Genomic DNA, 20,815 nt, shown 5'->3' with positions numbered 1-20,815 from the left:
AATGGCCACCGGTAACCGGTGACCTATTCCGGAGTGGCCAGGTTTGGCCAGAGGACATTGGTATCACTTTAAACGGTCACAGTTTTTAATTTAATGAATTTTGATACGTCACATGACCTGGTTCCTTGCAAATTCTGAAGTGTCCCCGAATGGCCACCGGTAACCGGCGACCCGTTCCGGAGTGGCCAGATTGGGCCAACGGACATTGGCATCGCTTTGAATAGCAATACTTTTTAATTTGATGAATTTTGATACGTCACATGACCTGGTTCCTTGCAAATTCCGAAGTGTTCCCAAATGGCCACCGGTTACCGGTGACCCGTTCCGGAGTGGCCAGGTTTGGCCAGAGGACATTGGTATAACTTTAAACGGTCACAGTTTTTAATTTGATGAATTTTGATACGTCACATGACCTGGTTCCTTGCAAATTCCGAAGTGTCCCCAAATGGCCACCGGTTACCGGTGACCCGTTCCGGAGTGGCCAGGTTTGGCCAGAGGACATTGGTATAACTTTAAACGGTCACAGTTTTTAATTTGATGAATTTTGATACGTCACATGACCTGGTTCCTTGCAAATTCCGAAGTGTCCCCAAATGGCCACCGGTAACCGGCGACCCGTTCCGGAGTGGCCAGATTGGGCCAGCGGACATTGGCATCGCTTTGAATAGCAATACTTTTTAATTTGATGAATTTTGATACGTCACATGACCTGGTTCCTTGCAAATTCTGAAGTGTCCCCAAATGGCCACCGGTAACCGGTGACCCATTCCGGAGTGGCCAGGTTTGGCCAGAGGACATTGGTATCACTTTAAACGGTCACAGTTTTTAATTTAATGAATTTTGATACGTCACATGACCTGGTTCCTTGCAAATTCTGAAGTGTCCCCGAATGGCCACCGGTAACCGGCGACCCGTTCCGGAGTGGCCAGATTGGGCCAGCGGACATTGGCATCGCTTTGAATAGCAATACTTTTTAATTTGATGAATTTTGATACGTCACATGACCTGGTTCCTTGCAAATTCCGAAGTGTTCCCAAATGGCCACCGGTTACCGGTGACCCGTTCCGGAGTGGCCAGGTTTGGCCAGAGGACATTGGTATAACTTTAAACTGTCACAGTTTTTAATTTGATGAATTTTGATACGTCACATGACCTGGTTCCTTGCAAATTCCGAAGTGTCCCCAAATGGCCACCGGTAACCGGCGACCCGTTCCGGAGTGGCCAGATTGGGCCAGCGGACATTGGCATCACTTTAAACGGTCACAGTTTTTAATTTGATGAATTTTGATACGTCACATGACCTGGTTCCTTGCAAATTCCGAAGTGTCCCCAAATGGCCACCGGTAACCGGTGACCCGTTCCGGAGTGGCCAGGTTGGGCCAGCGGACATTGGCATCGCTTTGAATAGCAATACTTTTTAATTTGATGAATTTTGATACGTCACATGACCTGGTTCCTTGCAAATTCCGAAGTGTCCCCAAATGGCCACCGGTAACCGGTGACCCGTTCCGGAGTGGCCAGGTTTGGCCAGAGGACATTGGTATCACTTTAAACGGTCACAGTTTTTAATTTGATGAATTTTGATACGTCACATGACCCGGTTCCTTGCAAATTCAGAAGTGTCCCCAAATGGCCACCGGTAACCGGCGACCCGTTCCGGAGTGGCCAGATTGGGCCAGAGGACATTGGTATCACTTTAAACGGTCACAGTTTTTAATTTGATGAATTTTGATACGTCACATGACCCGGTTCCTTGCAAATTCCGAAGTGTCCCCAAATGGCCACCGGTAACCGGTGACCCGTTCCGGAGTGGCCAGGATGGTCCAGGGTCCGTTGGCTGCCCTCGAATTGTGCAGGTTCCCGGTATTTGTCATTTGCGGCCAAAAATTCCAAAATTGGTAAAATTATCTAATTTTGCCGTCCGAATAACTGACTGCAAAAAACTAAATCCGTACCCGAGCCAAAATTAAATAGTTCGTCACGTATTCAGTGAATGATACCCTACAACTGTCACTTTCCCGTTATATAATTTCTGAACGTTCTTCGTCTCTGTTTCAAAGCTGTGGCTCCGCCCACAAATTCATGTTTTGTGTTTGCAATAGCGTGAACAAATGTATGATTTGTTTCCTAATTCCATGAACTAAGTTTATGATTACGGGAATAGGAAAAACGTAACCAGACCAGGCGTTACGGCTTTTCGTGAACAAACGTTCATGAAAATCGATTGCAAACATGCATTTGTTCACGGTGCAAAATCTTATCATGAAATTTGCTTTGTTTCCATTTTCATGGTACGTTGTTCACGTTTACGGGAACGGACTTTTTTGCGTGTGCTGTCCCAATTCGCCCCATGTGTCCCGATTGACCCCAGTTTACAGTAGTGTAAAATTATGTGATTTTCTACATTTATGTAACCCTTTAAGTTAAACTAGTATGATGATACTTGTTGTCAAAAACAAAATTTCATAACATTGTGCAGTTGAGGGCTAACTCCCCTGAACGTGGTAAGTGTTCAAATTCAAATTAATTTTGTTCCAAGAAGTGAGCATCATTCCGCTGAGCTATTTGCAGAACGAGTGGGATTGATATTATGGTTTGTTTTTCTTGTGAATAAATATAACATCTGTCACACATAATTTTAAACAACATATCAAGTGTATACGTTCACTACACAGAAAAAAAATCATGGTAATATTGCATCTGGAAAGGGGTACGTCTTTTATGTCAGAAAAATGTAATTTTACCTCTGAAAATGTGTAATTTTGCCACTTTTCTGTTGTAATGTCGCTTTTTCAGTCTAAATTGAGGTAAAATTACATCATAAAAAGGGGAATATTCAACCTTCCAAAATTATTCCTTCCAAATTTACACATTTTTTTACTGTGTTTCTTCGTTTACAAATCCAAATTGACCCATTTACATTGCCGTGCTTGATAAAAGGAGGTATTAGACTATGACAAACAATCAAACTAGCACTTTTTGATAGTTTGGCCGTTTTCCCGCTTTATTTGTTTGTCTGCATTTGTTTTCAGAAACGTCAGCCTCCATGCATTTTGTTTTTTCTGCGAGCTTATAATTTTTTTTTGTGATATATCTTTGAATATTTTTGATTTTCTCTGAAATTAAAAAGCGGCATGCAAGGTGGCATGTCATATCTGAATGCAAACACGGATAACGTAGCATTGTCGTGAACATTGTCACTTTCCAAATTTATCAATTTTATTGAATTTGTTCAGTTTCGGACAGCAGACGTTATGCTTCTGATATTTATTTCGAGAAATTCTGTATTTCAAAAATTAACTTTTAGGACTTTTTCAATACAACAGATTAGGTTATTAAAGATAAGATAAAGTAAAATGAGAATAGATCAATGAAATTTATCATTTTTCTTAAAAAAACGCCAAACTAACTTCATAAGAAAGGCTTACAAGCCTTTCGATATATTTTTCCAGAACATTAAGTGGGTTTGTTCCATGACTTATCCTCCGGCAGTTTTTCGTTGTCTGATTGTTTCGTTTCTTATGTTAGCCACCTGCTGACGCTTAAGTTTTCCATCTTTGATATCTTGCAGCAGTTTACTCCACCTTTGACGAGCGGTAATTGGTTTATTATGCCTTCTAGGAACTTTTATCTTCTTGACTGTGTTGAGCTCCGGTACTTGTTCTTTGATGACATTTTCGGCAATGATTTCTTTCAATGCATGGCACATCTCAGGGTAGACACTGTGGCAGAAATTGAGCACTGGAAATATTGGCAAACAATCTTCTTCATTTACAATTTTATGAACCGCTTCTTTTTTGGGATCATTGATATCGACAGCTTCCAAAACAAGATTAGTGTCGATTGCGCTGTGATTTTCATTACGCTCTGAAGTGACTCGTGCGCCAGTTGTCTCGTGATCTTCGGGATACATTTGTACCCGAACTTCACTAGTGCTTTGTGCCTGATCGTTAGGAGTTTTCCGATTTGATGTTTTTGTTTCCGGTTTTTTAGGGTTTTTGTCTTGCTTCCTGATTATCTTAAGCAGTTTTATTATGTTACCTTCATCTGTTTTTATGATTATTATAGGTTCATATCGATCGTACAGAGAAGTGAACCTTTGTACAGCTGGAAAGTGCCTGAAAAAGTTTTGCAAAATGAATTGTGAGTAATTTGAAATGATTAAGAGCCTAATAATTGACATGCACCAAACTTAGTTCAAGTCACAAGATAGTCTAACCTTCAGAACCCACACGCCATAGTCTAAGTTTATTTTGAAACATACTTGTTGAATGATTCATAGAAAGTGATTAAATTCTTTCTTTTAAATTGTTTTCACTATAGTATGAATTTTCAGTGAATTGTGCACGAATTAATGTTTGATTAACCCTCTACCCAACCCCGCCTTTAGGCGGGCTTCGGTCTAAAGTTTGGCCAAAAAAATTTTTTTTCTAGTTTTTGATGTTTGAAAAGGATTGGAAAGAAGAACTCATTAAATTTAAGAAAATTTTAGGGTTGGAAGTTTTTAAAATTTTTATTTTTTCTGGTGTCATCTTTGGTTGTGTCGTTCTATAGCAGAAAATGTGAAAAAACATGCAAAAAATTTAAAAGTGGTTGTAAAAACATAAAAAAAAACTAATAAGGCAAAAGATAATGATAGGAGGTGGTAGAATTAGCCTAATACTATCAAAACAAAGATTAACTAAACATGATAAATGCAAATCAAAATTCTTAAAATGAAAAAATGCAAAAAACAAAAAAATATAAGACCAGTAAAGTTTTTCGAAGAAAAAAAAGTTGCAAAAGTAGGACAAAAATAAAAATAAAACGAAAAAATGGGCAGTTGAGAGTTAATATTAACTTAACTTGTTATTTTTGATGAGTGCTTGATTGAATACAGAATCTTTGGCGCAATACTTACAAGGAAAAAATATTTTCAAATCGGTACAACATTTTTACCCAAACTGCTAGTGTTCTAATTCAGAATTCCGACGCAGTTCCTGAAAAAATAATCCAGTGTTAGTACCTAGATTTTTGAAATGTTTAATTTTACTGGGATTTGGGATTTTTTTAGAAGATGTGCTTAAGTCGAAATATAAAATAAAAGCTTAGGCCAATTAAGAAATAACTTACCGTAACATCACTGACAGCCAGTCCGTTGGCCAGGTTCATGATCACCAGTGTAACCAGAAACAGAAAGAACAGAAACGTCAGGTAGCTCAACTGGTGTCTGTAGAACGGTATATCCTGAGCGTTAAACTCTCCAATCATCATGACCAGTGCCTTGACGAAGGATTCCGACAAGCTGGAAAAGCTGTCGAATGGATTACCGGTGGTATCGTTTTGAGGGTTACTGTCGACGACGCCACCATCGTTGTTGGAAAATTGCACGTGAAAGCTGACTCCGAACGTGTAACGCAAAATGAGATAGCAGATGTAACGTTTGTAGTTTTTGATTTGGTCAAATAGTTAAAATAATATGTAAATCTGTAAAACCACTATATTATGTAAGATTTAATTGAAACGAACAATACCCTAACCTCTAAGTCGCCCCGGCGAAACGTCAAGCAGCAGATAACAACACTACACTCACACTGCTTCCGGCCTGTTCGAGTGTGAGTAGGAGAGAAAAAAGAGAGAGCGAAGATCATGGCCTGCTGGTGGGTGACTTTCTTCCACGTCTTCGCTCGATCAGTTCTTCCCTGCCTGTTCGTGCAGAAGGTCGCGTCGCGCAAACAACCATCGCGGAAAAGTTTTTCACGCGGCAGCTTTTCTGATCGGATCGCGCTGCTAAAAATCGCCGTTGGAGGAGTTCACCAGAGCGGCGGGAGGCCGCGGAAGTTCGGCGCCACCGTCAGGAACCGGCGCTGGTGATTCTACGAGGAAAAGTGGTGCGGTCGACGACGTATGGAGAAGCTGCTGGTCAACACTCGGACTCGGCGAACAAGAACCACGTTCCGCTGGCCGCCGACCGCAACCGCCGGACAAGAACCACGTCCCGCTGGCCAACCACGCGCACCGGCGAACAAGAACCACGTTTCGCTGACCGCCGACTGCAACCGCCGGACAAGAACCACGTCCCGCTGGCCAACCACGCGCACCGGCGAACAAGATCCACGTTCCGCTGGACTCCGACTGCAGCCGCCGTTGAAACCACGCGCCGCCATGCGGGTGAACCCCCGAAGAACCAGGACGGGTCGTACCCGGCATTCCCCGGCAGCTGAACCGAAGGTGATCCGGAGGGAACCGGCTCATCAGACAACCACGCGGCGACGAACGCAGCAGGCCGGGCACGACGAGGAGAGGTGAGGAAGAGTTGGGTGTAGGAAGAAAAGAGAAAGAAGAGCAGTTGCTAGGGCCGGTGAGAAGAAAATAAATGACTTTGGAAAAGAACAGTGAAACTGTAATTATTCGGCTATTCGGTAAGGCTCAATCCGTACACTGGCGCCCAACAAAAAGACTCACGTTAAAAATTTGTGATAAGTTTTAGATTTTTGTTATAAAAAAGAAGGTCAGCCGGAGACGTGTTTGCCATGCAAGATGGCGTATTATTTGGTGTTTGACAGATCTGCTGTCGTTTAGATTTGGTTTTAGATTTGCCATGGATCTGGTGAGCTTCGGGCTTGCGGGTATCAGTTTAGTGTAAGTTGAGGAGGGTCTCCGACCGGCTGTTCTGGGAAGCGATTCTAGAGAGTTTTTTGTGAGTTCCTTCTGAGCTCACAAAAAACTCTGCTCTTTGTCAAGGATTGTGTAACGTTTGTAGTTTTTGATTTGGTCAAATAGTTAAAATAATATGTAAATCTGTAAAACCACTATATTATGTAAGATTTAATTGAAACGAACAATACCTCAACCTCTAAGTCGCCCCGGCGAAACGTCAAGCAGCAGATGACACCACTACACTCACACTGCTTCCGGCCTGTTCGAGTGTGAGTAGGAGAGAAAAAAGAGAGAGCGAAGATCATGGCCTGCTGGTGGGTTACTTTCTTCCACGTCTTCGCTCGATCAGTTCTTCCCTGCCTGTTCGTGCAGAAGGTCGCGTCGCGCAAACAACCATCGCGGAAAAGTTTTTCACGCGGTTTCTTTTCTGATCGGATCGCGCTGCTAAAAATCGCCGTTGGAGGAGTTCACCAGAGCGGCGGGAGGCCGCGGAAGCTCGGCGCCACCGTCAGGAACCGGCGCTGGTGATTCTGCGAGGAAAAGTGGTGCCGTCGACGACGTATGGTGAAGCTGCTGGTCAACACTCGGATCCGGCGAACAAGAACCACGTTCCGCTGGCCGCCGACCGCAACCGCCGGACAAAAACCACGTCCCGCTGGCCAACCACGTGCACCGGCGAACAGAACCACGTTCCGCTGGCCGCCGACCGCGACCGCCGGACAAGAACCACGTCCTGCTGGCCAACCATGCGCACCGGCGAACAAGAACCACGTTCCGCTGGCCGCCGACTGCAGCCGCCGTTGAAACCACGCACCGCCATGCGGGTGAACCCCCGAAGAACCAGGACGGGTTGTACCCGGCATTCCGCGGCAGCTGAACCGAAGGTGATCCGGAGGGAACCGGTTCATCAGACAACCACGCGGCGACGAACGCAGCAGGCCGGGCACGACGAGGAGAGGTGAGGAAGAGTTGGGTGTAGGAAGAAAAGAGAAAGAAGAGCAGTTGCTAGGGCCGGTGAGAAGAAAATAAATGACTTTGGAAATGAACAGTGAAACTGTAATTATTCGGCTATCCGGGAAGGCTCAATCCGTACACAGAGCAGGCTCTTGAGCAGACTACGGCTGACCGTTTCCAGCATTATGATCGACGAAGACAGCGTGGTCGAGGGTAACAGCTTGAAGTGTATAATGTTGTCGATTCCGGAAAGCAAAATCAACACGGACAGTACTGCGTTGTTATGGTGTATCAAGCATAAGGTGGCAAGAACGATGATCGTAGGGGAAAGCAGCCGATAGAGCAGGTAGTACACATTCATCCATTCGGGAGTTTTGAGAGGCTGCCACTTAGGCTTTGGTGAAGAGTTGGCTTCTGAGGTTTGGGTTGACGTTGGTTCTATGCTGTTTGAAAGCATTGGATGTTCTTCCTGGTTTTCGCTGTTTTGTTTCGAACGACAGATATTCCGAAAAAATGCTACTATTAGATTGAAGAGCATGACAATGTGCGTGATACTCGTTATCCACAAATTTTTTAGCAGATCAAAGAGCTTAGCAATGTGATGGTCGAAGAACAATAATGTCACCGAAAAAAAGACGTAGTACAGTAACATGAATCCACAGACGATATTCATAATTTCACTGTTCCATTGTGAATAAACGCTGAAGGAAATTGTGAACATTAAATTCAACAAGCTAACCGCGTAAATAATCCATCTTAGAAACAACCATTTGATTCGAAGACATGTACTAATAACCGGATGTCTTAGCAGGGGTCTTAGCTTTTCCGATTGTGTTATATAGTAAAAGACATCTATTTCTGGTTTTTCGAGATATTTAAAATCAGGTTTTTCCTCGCCAGTTTTTTTCGATGAACTCGATTGTGCGTTGACTGTATTCATGTTTTCTGCTTGGTTGTTGTTTTCAGCGGAATTATTAGCTTGTAATGTTTCTTCCTTTGCCTTAAACCTTTTTAGTGGTCTCGGTGGAATAAGTCCCTTCAAGTTCAAATGAATCTCATTCTTATCTCTGAACACGGTTACTCGTGAGTCCAAGAAAGGCTTCAACACATCCGGTCCCATTCTATGCAGTGGTGTTTCAGAATTGTCCGTTAAACTACCCAGATAAGGTGATCTTTTCGTCAAGATGCTTCTTGATTCTTCGTCCATTCCGTACTTGACTGTTAGGTGGAGAGCAGTTTCATTGTCAGAGCCTGATATTTCGGCAGATATGCGACGATCATTCAGCACTTGTCGGAAACATTCCAGCCTCTTGGGAGTTCTGTTTTTGTGTAGCTCTTCCACACATGTCAGCATTATAAGATCATCATAGTTTCTACTTCTTACAGCTGGCCTTAGGTAGTTCAAAAATAAGTGTAGAATGCATGGATCGCCATTTTTGCATATTTGCTTCAACTGTTTCAAAAGTCTAATTTGGTCATCACTTTTTAGCCGTTTATCATCTTTGATATGTTCGAAAATCAATTCCACACTTTGAACTCGACCCTTCAATGCTGCCCATTCCAACAAATCATAAACCTTCTTGAAATTATCAGTTGTTAAACTGTCGTAGAATGTTTTAAATTTTTGCTGAAACTCATATTCATTGCTAGCTGTTAGCAACGTTTTTAGTAACTTGTAATTTGCTTTGACAGAGACATGTCTTATACTTGTTGCGGGTATACCAATCGCTATGATATCTTGTTGTGTTTTTCCTTCGTATAGCTCCTTCACGTCACAATCAAATTTCTCCAAGCACAGCATAACCATGTGTTTTTTAATGTTTGGATCAATTTTCAACTCACACAGAGCGGACAATGGATGCTTTCGGAAATATCCCACATTTAGGGTATATGACCCTATTTTGGACCTAGTACCTATTTTGGACCTATTTTTATTAATCGAGGTAGTTCAGGCTTTTAAAGTACGAATTCACTGAATCCAACCAACAGAAAGTGTAGGCAGGATCGTTTTGTATCTTACCTCTTCCAAAAATGTTAACATTTTTGATTATTTCCGCTTTTTCAGCCACTTTTTCCAACGCCATTCGAACTTCCTTTCATTTTCCTAGCACATCGATTAGGTCCAAAAAATCCGGCCTCGTTGCTTATCAGATTTGGCTCGCGACACCTTGATGATTTTTTCTGTTTTGCACTGACACCAAGCAATTTCGTCCGGATTCCGAGCAATGTAACTGTTGTTTATTTAATTCTTTCTTGTTTTCCGTCACTAAACCATTGAAATAACTATTCTATTATCGAAAAAACTCATTTCAAAATATTTTTTCAAATCAGCCGCGTTGGATCAGTTTTTGGAGCTACTTTGCCGTCGGTTCAAGGCTATCACCAACACATGCATAACAAGGTGTTGCCAGTTTTGTTTATCAATTTATTTCGATATTTCATTGAAATTGATTGAAATTTTTTAATTTAATATTTTGAATTGAATTTCTTTACTGTAATTATTTGAATGAAATCTAAGCTTTAAAAAGCAAATGATTAACAGAAACAATGAAAATATGTTTTTTAAACGATAAAAATGCAAATTGATGCTAGAGATTTAGATGATTGTTAGGACCGATTGCAAAGTATCCCAAAATTTAAACTGATGTTGATTTATTTTTGTCTTAACATCATTATCACCAATTTAGCCGCATATATTTTTAATTTTTGCTTAAAAAATGCAAACTGGCTACCCTGTTGGAATTGAAGGGGAAACAATCGAAAAACCTAAAGGGTCTAGTTCATTAAATCGTCAGCTGTCACCGTGACAGGAGCTGTCAACATCGTTTACGAGTGGTTTTTGAAAAAGTCGTATGAATTAAATTTAAAAAAAAATCTTGAGTTAGTTTTAAAAAGATCCTAAGCGCTAGTTGTAAACAAATCAATTTTTCGATTAGTTCTCGATCAATTTACGAATTATAAATAAAAAATGCTTTGAATTATCATCTGCACGTCTTTTAAATGCTCTTTACTGGAAAACAAACAAAATTTAATTTGGTTCAGAAAAAAAATCAAATAAGTGTCGGAGATCGTGATGGCTTTTACGACGTATTGCAAACTAATCGGAGAAATATACATATGGACAATATATTTTTTGTAAGTTTTAACTGATTTTTGCATATTTATCTATGTATATAATTTTTAAAAATACAGGTATAATTTATTTTTTCACAATTGGCAGCGTTGGTTTATAATAAATTACACTTTTAAATTTTACCGTGTCAATCATGTTAGAAACAAAATTAAACCAGCTAGAAAAATAAAAATCTTCGAAAAAAAAATTAGCATAAGAGGTTAATGCGACGTTAACATTATAAATTTTATGATTTGAGACATGTGACAGTGCGTGGCCAAATGGTTACGCTGTCCGCTTTGTAAGCGGAAGATTCTCACATGCTCCAATCTTCCATCGGATGAGGAAGTAAAATGTCGGTCCCGGCCTTGGTTGTTAGGCCGTTAAGTCATTCCAGGTGTAGGAGTCGTCTCCATGCCATAAGTACAAACAACACACCAAACCAAGCCTACTCCGGTGGAATCGATGGCTGCGGTTGGACTCGCAATCCAAAGGTCGTCAGTTCAAACACTAGGGTGGAAGGTTCCTTGGAGTAGAAAGAGGTTTGGGTGCTCTCCCCATTCAAGCCTTTGGACTCCTAGGTTCGAGCAGAATCTTGCAATAGAGACCACAAAAGACCCGGGGGTCGTTAATGTGGATGGTTTGATTTTTTGATTTTTGATTTGAGACATATAGCCGGGGTGACTTTGATAGGTTTGATAAGTCTACACCCAAAGTTAAAGAACGAGAGGAAAGTCCTCCCGAAAAGAAACAAGAGGAAAGTACTATTTTGCGTGAGTAAAGACCTCTTGCGTGTTCATTCGTTCATTGACGAGTTCATCCTATTGAGTGGCTTATATGGACAAATGACCGCCACTTAGTCACCGAACCATGGTGGCCAATACGGCAAAGGCACGGTTCAATATGCCGAAGGTCTTGGGTTCGAGTCTCGGTACCGGTACTTTTTTTTTTGATAAATGAACTTTTTTTGAAAATGAACCATGAGTAAAGTACTCACGGTAATTTCGGGATTTATCCTCTCCGTCCGCACACAGTACCTTTTTACTACCAAATCGTGCTCTTTATCCTCTCGTATGCCGATGCCCAGTTCTGGGTGTAAATACAGATCGAGTTTCCTTCAGATGCTTGCTTCTATGTTTAGGCGGGGCCGAACAATGCCCAGCGACCTCGGAATTGGACCGCAAGGAGCTCTGTCATTCTGAAATGGGTCGTTGGAAGCAGCGCGAGGGCTAAAGTAAAAAAAAAGTAAATCTTTCCCAGTTCCTGAGGGGAACACCCGTGAAGAGTATCGGGGCCGGCATTTACAAAGCGGATTCAGTGGCAGTTTTTCACTCAACTAATGTTAACATATTTAGGTTAATGTTAACATTCCATAGGTCGCCTCCCTAAGGTGTCGTGATAAGGTCCAGTTTGTGACGATACACTACCTTCCCTTTACTAAGCAATCGAATCCAGAAGGGAAAAGATCACCAGTTGTGTTGGTCCGAGCCGGGATTTAAACCCCGATCTACCGCATGATACAGCTTATCTCAGTCCCGGATATTAGGTGGTGTTAGCCCTCGCGCTGCCTCCAGTGACCCATTTCAGAATGACAGAGCTCCTTGCGGTACAATTCCGAGGTCACTGGGCATTGTCTGGCTCCGCCTAAAGATAAAGCAAGAACCAGACGGGTCCTCGATCTATCTAAACTTCCAATCCCATCAGGCAAAACAGGGATCGGCGCGTATTTAGTAAATTGCTAGCAAAAATATGTCAGGTTTCAAAATGTCCAATATGGATTGATCTCACCAAATTCGCGAAGCAACTGCCTCTTGTTTTCCTTATATGATGATGATGGCCAGGTCCAGTCACGACGTTTTCCATACGCGACGCAGATTCACAATATGCCAACATACCACAACGACGACGGCGAATTCACGCGAAATGACCGAAATAATCGTCGCGACATTTTACGAAAAAAAAAACAATTCCGCGGCCCGATCCGTCGATTCCGGAACTAATTGATGGATTATGATCTAGAATATCGTGAAACGACTCTTTCGATTGTTAATTTTTTGAACAAAACTCACAAAATAAATCATTTTTCGTAGTTCCTAGAAAACTGTTGACAAAATTCTGGCACTACTGTACCACAACCAAAACAAGCCACATTGTTTTTAAAGTGCAACATGTAGTTAAACTTTTTGTCAAGCAACTGTAAAGTTTAACATGACAGATGAGAAAGTTTCACACCAAGTTACAAGCTATAATCTCCCTTTAAAATTTCTTGATTGTTTAATAATATTTGAACATAAGCTCTGCATATAATTTAGAACCTTTTTTCATTGTAACTTGTTATGTATCTGTGTCATTCATTTAATTTTAAGATACGGTGTTTTTATTGCGAGTAATAACGGGTTGTCTTTTATGTTCTAATGCTTGAACAATTAGGTCGTAAGAATATGCAAATTTTAAATAGGACAGAGACCTGCTAAAGATGCGTGAGTTTCCATTCAATATGATTAAAACACGTTTTCAAATTCAAATCCATTGTTTCATCATAATTATTTAATTTCTGAAATAAATATATTCCAAATTACAATCGTGGATAGGCCCTTTGGTTTATCAAACCACCACGTGTTTTTGTAAGTGTGCGTGTTGCCGCCGCACGCCGCAATTCGTGTTGTCTAAATTTCAACCAATCAGAGTGTGGGTCCAAAATAGGTTCAGCGATGTCCCCAAAATACATTCAATAAGTCCAAAAAGCATCCAAAAAATGTTTTACTTGAAATGCTTATTACAATGGAATGGTTAAATTATTTTAAATTTTCAATAGTACACTTTGTTAAGCATAAATTAAGGCACAAAACAATCCTGAAACGAGCCAAATTAGTTAGACCGTTGCTGAGAACTATGCGAAATATGTTGACGCTTTGCATAGTAGCTCCAAAATAGGGCCATATACCCTATGTCAGCCTTCAATTCAGCGAGCTTCTCTATCAGTTTTCTTACGAACTCATAGTTTGTCACTGATAACAGCTTAAAAAGCATCACCAACGGAGTGAACTTAGACGATCGGTCAGCCACATTGACATCGGTTTCAGCAATGTTCAAAAGAGTTTCTACATTTTTCAAAGCTTTAGCTTCAATTGCTATGAGCAATGGCTTGCTTATTTTTTTGGGTTGATTTTTCAGACCCTCTTTTTTTACTGAGTATCTTAAATCTTCGTTAAGTATCGGTACTTTACTCAAAAACGCCTTTATGAATTCATCACTGCCATCTGTTTGACAAATCAGTCCGAAAAGCTCACGTAGTTTATGATTCCTTCGAACTTTTTCTTCAGCAGATATTTTTTTTGAATCCGGTATTTGGTTGTAAACGCGCAACAGTTGTTCATTCCCTGATCGTAGACAAGCTTCGAATTTTTTCAAATCCTTTTCATTGAATGCTCCGGAAAGTGCGGTAACAGCATCATTCTGTAATTACCGTACTTGTACACCGAGTTACACTTTTAATCATTATAACTAACCTCAATTTTAAGTTTTTCGTTTTGCCAAGACTTAAATGTACTAGTCTGCGACATTTTCAAAATTTGCGCAGATCACGCGTTGTCGACGGCACTAAAGCTAAACAGAAACTGTGGTTCAAAGTGCTGAAACGCGTGAGAATGCTTCGAGTTGAAGTGAGTGGCCAAGCCAAGTTGACTTTATTGGCGAGTTTATTCCAAATACTATCTCACATGCTATCAGGCGAGACTGGGTGTAGGATTCACTTAGTGGTTTCTCCTGCCGACTAACTCCATTTTTAGATATGTCGTGAAGTAGGAACGGTACGACCCCTTAAATTTTTGAACATTCGATAAAAGACTTGTTTTTCATTAACTCGCGGCCTGAAAACGGGATGAGATGGAAATTTGGTGTCAATGGAACTTTTCAGAATTCCGAAAAAACGCATTTTTCGTCGAAAAAAATACAAAAAATAGTTTCAAAATGTCTGCTATTTTTCGTTACTGGACTGTACAATTTTTTGGGACGTGTCATTTTATGGAAATGCACTTTTCGAATGTGCTATAACCCAGAAGGTTAATTTTTTCATTGAGAACAAAATTATTAATTTTAAAATTTCGTGATTTTTGTAACTTTGCAGAGTTATTTTTTAAGAGTGTAACAATGTTCTACAAAGTTGTAGACTGTAGAGCAGACAATTTCAAAAAAAGATATATAAACATAAGGGGTTTGCTTGTAACCGTTACGAGTTATCGCTATTTTACGAAAAGAAGTTTTGAAAAAGTTACTTTTTGTTTCTTCGTTCGTACCTGTCGCGGCGACCAACTTTTTCAAAAGCTTCGAGGATCATGCCTTGAAGCGCCTTTAAAATTGACTCAGTTTTCGTGCATTTACTTGCGATTTTGCCATCGAATTTGTCTTCTTTCTTGCAATATTGAAATGCAAAATTTCAGTCAGAACATACAGTCCAGATTCATTTTGGAGACTCTCACAACGCTCACCGAGGAGCTTCAACGATGTTCATCAGAGTCTAACCGGTTCGTGAGCATCTAAACCAAACGACAAAGCGGTTTAATGTCCGGGAAATCCCCACACCGCGCGTATGTTTATGTTTGGGTTCTCCGCTCAGCGCAGAGTGATACCGGCTTGACCAATACGCGCACGCGCTTTCGCTCAGCACGTGGTGTTCTCGCGAAATCAGCGAATTCTCCGAAATGATACGGCAAAACAAAAACATAAATAACGCCGGCGTTGGTGAGCGGAACTTTTCTCTCTCTCTCTTGCGCGTTGATAGGTTTGTTGTGATCGTGGCGCGAACGAACCGGGTACATCAGTGATAAATGTGTAGGTTGCTCGGAATAAACTGCTGATTTTCATTTGAAATTGCGGTTACGCCCTTTTGAAATGTAACAGCAGTGCTCTGTGCGTGATTAAGAGAGCGTCGATCGGCGCCTGAACCGTAGCGTATTTACGTTGATGCGTCACCGCAAAGTTCCCCAACATTGCGCGTGAAGTATCGCGAACGAGCGGTGTATTTTTGCGCGAGATGAAACCAGTCGTTGTTTGGCAGCCACGATCGCAAGATGTGGAAGATTCGCAAAGGGTCGGCTACCCCGTTGACGGAGGTGACTTCGGGGGACAGCGCGTCGTTTAACTACAAAGCGTGGAAGGAGGAAAAGAAACAAGTTGAGGAGAGGCTGTTTGAGACGTTACAGACGACGATTGAAGACCGTGATCTTGAGGGATTTCGGGTGTTGTTTCGAGAGGGTGTAAATCAGTTGTGGAGCATTTACCAGAAGCTGCCGGATCGGAAGAGTGACTGCAGGTTGCAGGTTCGCCAGAATGAAAGGGTTCAAAACTTGTTTGCCAACATTTGCCAGAGGGATGGAAGTGGCGAGTTCATTGAGACGTTCCTACGAGAGCTGCCCATGGTGAACGATGAAATTCATCAGCAAGCTAGAAAGGATGATCCCAGCTTCAATCCGAGGAAGGAACCCAACCGCGCCCTTCACATAGCGATCCAAGCGAAAGCATTCGAGAACGTGAAGGTTTTGCTCCAGCAAGATGAAGTCGACGTAAACGCGCTGTGGAAGTTGAAAAAGTTCACTCCAATCATGATGCTGTTCACCGTGGCGAGCAGTGATAATTTGAGCGAAGTTAGTGAGTTGCTAATAACGTTAGCGGAGGAGAACGCTGACATCAACATCGGTGACTACCGGTTGCATCCACTGTCGGTGTTGTGTCGAAACGAGAACCTAACCAGTGAAGAGAAACGAAACCTGCTGGAGATTTGCTTGGCGCAGTTCAACTGTGACGTGGACAATCTCTACAGGGGACAAGCCAGGAAGGACATTGATGCGTTGAACTTGCAGGGGCTGGTCGTGGAGGTTCAACCGGCAGATGTGACGCCAGCACTGTTGGAGTCTTTCATCATGGAAGGGAAGGAGGTGGAGTTTGGTCAACGGTTTGGTGAATTCTTTGGCAGTAGTTTGGACGATGACCTGGGGGATGTTTACAGAATGCTGAAGCTCGCGGCTTCGAAAGGTCGCAACGTTTGCGTTGAAGTCATCTTCAAAAAGTTGAAAGAAGGCAAACAGTTCGATGATAACACGATTGATCAAATCAACCTCTCGAAGCAGCTTAAGATCATCTGCAAAAATGGCTTCTCCAGAGTTCTCAAGTTGTTCCTGGACAACATCAACTCACGGATTTGCAACAAGCATCCTTTGCTTCTGACAGCAGTTCGAGAGCTGTACAAAAACAAGACTCCAGCAAGGCAGAGGTGCTTCGAACTCCTACTGGAAGATCGCCGCGTATCCGTTGAAGGTTTTGACGATAGCGGCCAAACTGCACTACACTACGCCGTCCAGCACGGCATGGACCGGGAAGCCCTGGAAATCATGACAAAGCGAACGCCGTACTTGGGAAGTACCAACCGCAACCATGAGACACCACTGCACTCGATGAACCCCGATGTTCTGGGTGCTTTTCTGGACTCTCGCGTGTCGGCTACAGCTGAGGAGTTACAGCTTAATCTTAACGGATTGCTGCCGTCTAAGCATAAGACCAATTGCTCAGCATCCGAAACTGACTTAGTTTGGTACCTGTCGGAGTCGGAGAATCTCAGACCTTTACTGAGGCACCCGGTGATCAGCACCTTGATAAGAATCAAGTGGTTGTTCATGAGGTGGCTAATCTACGTCATGATCGTCACAAGCATTGCGTTCGCTACCTGCTTCACCATCTACTCCGTCCAAAACAGCCTAATCGCGGAAATATTCTGCTGGCTACTCCTATCATACTACCTCATCGTCGTGATCACAACCTCGATCGCCGGAGTCTACGACATCCTATACCAGCAGCCCCAACACCAGACAATCCTTCGACGTAGTCGCTTCCAATTCCCCAAAGGATTCGACTTCTTCCACTTGCTGAACAAGTTCCGAGAAATGTCCATCGTCATCCTGGCCATTTGGAGCTTGTGCAGTCCAAACCGGACGACCTCTGCCCTGCTGATCCTGCTCACCGGAATCGACGTCATCGTACATCTGGGACTGTTCCCGTCAACAGCCCTCTCCACCAGCATCGTGATGCTGGAAACCGTCAGCAGAGGCTTCCTGAAGATCCTGCTGGTGTACGCGATCCTGATCGTGTCGTTCGGGTTCAGTTTCTACGTAATGTTTACCAAGAGCAGCGGCGCTGCAAACGACGCCGATCATCCCAGCACCGGCGAAGACTTTAACAACTTTTCCAGCATTCGAGGATCGCTGGTAAAGTCACTGGTCATGATGATCGGGGAGTTTGACGCCTCGGAGATTCCGTTCGACAGTCACGCGCTGAGCTACTTTACCTTTGTGACGTTTGTGGTGCTGGTTACGCTGGTCGTTGCGAACCTGATCAACGGAGTGGCCGTCAGCGATATCTCGGTAAGGTCACTCAACCAAACTGTAGACAATGAGGCTAATTCATGTTGAAATTCTAGGAAATCCGTCAAGAAGCGGAAGTCGCCGCCCTCGCCAAATGGTTGGAAAACCTGAGACGTTTCGAGAAGATCTTCTCGTAAGTCACCACCTTCAACTTCCAATCGCACACATTCTAACCATGACCTTCTTCCAGCCACTTTGAGTGGATCCGGCGGAGAACGTCCTTCTTCTATCGGTACGCCCCGTCCGTCAGTGTGCGCCTTCAGGAGGGCAACATCATCGTGCTGGCGAGAATCGCCGCCGCAGGAAAATCTGCCAAAGATAGTGAAGAAATTCTCAACATCTTCCCGGGGTGGGGCTTCTTCTGCCATTGCATCGATCCGGACACCTGCAGTGCCGCGAAGGATATCGTGAGGAGGCAGAACGCTGCCGGAATCGGGGCTGTGCCACAGGAGGAGTACGGGGAGAGGTTGCTACGGTTGGAGCAAAAAGTGATGAAGCTGAACGGTGCTGAGGCTGGGGAGGGGAAGAATTTTAGGGAATCTGTTAGGAATGGAAGAGTTTGAAGATGTATTGAGACATTGCCAAGTTGATAATAAATTTAATACCTGTTTTGACAAAATGATTTTTTTTATATTCTATGAATCTGAAACATTTTTAACTAGATTAAAACAAAACCAAACCCAGCCTTAAATGAGTTAAGTTTCCCACTAATTAAATGGACGGCCTTCGCCCACAACAATATCGCACCAGAGTTGCACTTCATAACAACGTGGACGCCATTCATTGATGGTACTTGTAGCAGGGAAAAATTACAATGTCATTTCCCTGAGCAGCGGTAATGAGAGAAAGACTGCCACTTCATCAAATTCATTTCAGACTTCAGGCCTCGTGGGAATGCAATGAACCAGTTTGGCTGCATCTATGCTTGCACCATCCGCCAGCAGCAGTGTATCGGCGAAACTTGTCCTTAACATTTTTGCTCCCGTTTTTTTTTCCATGAATTGCTTCATTCATTTTGCAACCGGCATTGACATGACTTATCCAGTGGCATTCATGCGATTTTCTTTGGCCTTTCATCCATCTTGGTGGAATTTTTGTTTATTTTTGCACTGATTTACGTTTTTTATTTCATTTCATTTCCCTTTTTTCCCACTTATCCGGGCTGTCTCTCTCTCTCTTGAGCAGAAAAGGACGACTTATTTAGTACCTTTCATACAACTGACAGCAGCAGCAGCCTCAGCGCCCATTGAATTCAATGAAACGAAAGGCAAATGTCGTAAATTAAGTTTTCCCGAGTTTGCACACTCCGGCGTCGTCCGCCCCGACCTGGCCCCTTCTTGACATTCGTGAGTTTGGAGAGGTGAATGGGAACGACACTTGGGTTTTTTCAAATGCTTTTCAGGATACTTAATTAAAAAAAAAAGAAAAAAAATATTTTTGCTATAATACCCCCTTAACTCATAATAGTTTTATTAAAAAGTTTTCCTGTTTTGTCATATATGCTATTACTTTTACTGTTTCTAAGCTTTTCGACCTATTATCGTCACTTTTGCTGTTTGCCGCTTTTTAACAACATTTTCGGAAGCACTAACAATAGAGAGTTGCTTGCTTACTTTTATATGAGCTATTTATTACATTGAAATAGTCAAAAACACTTTATGAAAGCTATACTTTAAGGTGCAAGTTCCAAGGTTGAAAAAAAAAAAACACTTCGAGCGAATAACATATTAACCATCTACAACCTAACCCCGCCTTTAAACGGGCTTCGATCTAAAAAATCGCCAAAAATCAATTTTCCAACCGATTTTTGATCTTTAAAAAGCATTGGAAAGAAGAACTCTTAAAATTTTAGAAAATTTCAGGGTTGGAAGTTACACTTGTTTTATGTGACTTTGCCAATGATTTAAAAAATGTAATTTTTTTAGAGGTCAACTTTAGCAGTGTTTTTTACTAATATTTCTTATATTCTAAGTAAAAAGAAGTACGCAATAATTTTTCTAGTGCCCCAGACTATGCCTCTACGCGTTTATTTACAATTTAAATGATAATAGTGCCATTTTATAGCAGAAAATGTGAAAAACATGCAAAAAATTGAAAAAATGACTGTAAAAACACGAAAAAATTAGATAGGCGAAATGTAATTATATTAGGTGGTAGAGTAGGCCAAATACTACCAAAAACAAACATAAACTTAGCAAGATAAATGCAAATTAAATTACTAAAAATGAAACAAGAAAAACATAAAACAAGAAAAGTTAAGTTTTTCGTAGAACAAAAGTTGCTCAAAATGACCTCCTAAACACGGGAAAAATAAATATTTTGGAAAAAAAAATTGGGCAGTAGAGGGTTAAAAAATGGCGAATATCCACCAACACGTTATGGAGATATGATTTTTTTTAGCATAAAAAGTGTGGTTTTCGACGCACCGCGCAAAAAACGGGAAGATGACGAAAACGGGTAAAAATCAACTTTTTTCACTACAACTGCGATAACTGGAAAATTTCAGCAATGACCTATACATGTTTGGGTACCAAAATTTTCGTAATTAGAAGTCACAACTCAGTTTTTATGTTCAAAAAATCATACCTCCAAATCGTGTTAATGGATATTCGCAATTTTTGGATATGTTATGTAAAATATTGCAAGGAATCAGGGTAAAAAATATTTTTAAACATGGGCAATTTGGTCCCGAAACCTT

At 41.8% G+C, this 20,815-nt stretch overlaps 3 protein-coding genes across 4 annotated transcripts; 1 reads left to right on the top strand and 2 right to left on the bottom strand.

Moving 5' to 3' along the window:
- Positions 1-3,253: 3,253 nt before the first annotated feature.
- On the bottom strand, positions 3,254-5,445 carry LOC120414057 (transient receptor potential cation channel protein painless-like; the record flags this gene model as incomplete). The annotated part of the gene is made up of 2 exons (XM_052706917.1): positions 3,254-4,118; positions 5,113-5,445. Coding segments are annotated over 2 exons (381 nt in total), but the record flags the coding sequence as incomplete, so codon positions are not given.
- Positions 5,446-5,747: 302 nt separating this feature from the next.
- Positions 5,748-14,324, bottom strand: LOC120414087 (uncharacterized). 2 transcript variants are annotated; one of them, XM_052709039.1, is made up of 3 exons: positions 14,215-14,324; positions 13,996-14,161; positions 5,748-8,112 (listed from the first exon to the last, which is right to left on the bottom strand). In XM_052709039.1, exons 1-3 carry the CDS (start codon positions 14,266-14,268, stop codon positions 7,700-7,702), a joined length of 633 nt encoding a protein of 210 aa, XP_052564999.1. In that variant the 5' UTR covers positions 14,269-14,324; the 3' UTR covers positions 5,748-7,699. The 2 variants fall into 2 exon arrangements, 1 of the variants encoding a protein (XP_052564999.1); XR_008212285.1 differs by having other exon boundaries at positions 7,933-8,072.
- Positions 14,325-15,692: 1,368 nt separating this feature from the next.
- LOC120414108 (transient receptor potential cation channel protein painless-like) lies at positions 15,693-18,739 on the top strand. Its single transcript, XM_039575132.2, has 3 exons — positions 15,693-18,117; positions 18,174-18,250; positions 18,308-18,739. The coding sequence occupies exons 1-3, from the start codon at positions 15,775-15,777 to the stop codon at positions 18,678-18,680; spliced, it is 2,793 nt and encodes a 930-aa protein (XP_039431066.1). The 5' UTR covers positions 15,693-15,774; the 3' UTR covers positions 18,681-18,739.
- Positions 18,740-20,815: the final 2,076 nt, after the last annotated feature.

Source organism: Culex pipiens, chromosome 2 (genome assembly GCF_016801865.2).
Source record: "Culex pipiens pallens isolate TS chromosome 2, TS_CPP_V2, whole genome shotgun sequence".
Lineage (NCBI taxonomy): Eukaryota > Metazoa > Arthropoda > Insecta > Diptera > Culicidae > Culex > Culex pipiens.
The sequence above is the reverse complement of the archived record's forward strand: the minus strand, read 5'-3'. Positions and strand labels throughout refer to the sequence as shown.

Excerpts from the sequence above, each read along its gene's own strand:
- LOC120414087 (XM_052709039.1), bottom strand. The coding sequence starts at position 14,268 with ATGTCGCAGACTAGTACATTTAAGTCTTGGCAAAACGAAAAACTTAAA. Across the intron at positions 14,162-14,214 it reads ACGAAAAACTTAAAATTGAG|AATGATGCTGTTACCGCACT; the intron begins GTTAGTTATAAT and ends CGGTAATTACAG. Across the intron at positions 8,113-13,995 it reads TCGAAGGAATCATAAACTAC|TAGCATTTTTTCGGAATATC; the intron begins GTGAGCTTTTCG and ends TCAATCTAATAG.
- LOC120414108 (XM_039575132.2), top strand. The coding sequence starts at position 15,775 with ATGTGGAAGATTCGCAAAGGGTCGGCTACCCCGTTGACGGAGGTGACT. Across the intron at positions 18,118-18,173 it reads TGGCCGTCAGCGATATCTCG|GAAATCCGTCAAGAAGCGGA; the intron begins GTAAGGTCACTC and ends TTGAAATTCTAG. Across the intron at positions 18,251-18,307 it reads CGTTTCGAGAAGATCTTCTC|CCACTTTGAGTGGATCCGGC; the intron begins GTAAGTCACCAC and ends ACCTTCTTCCAG.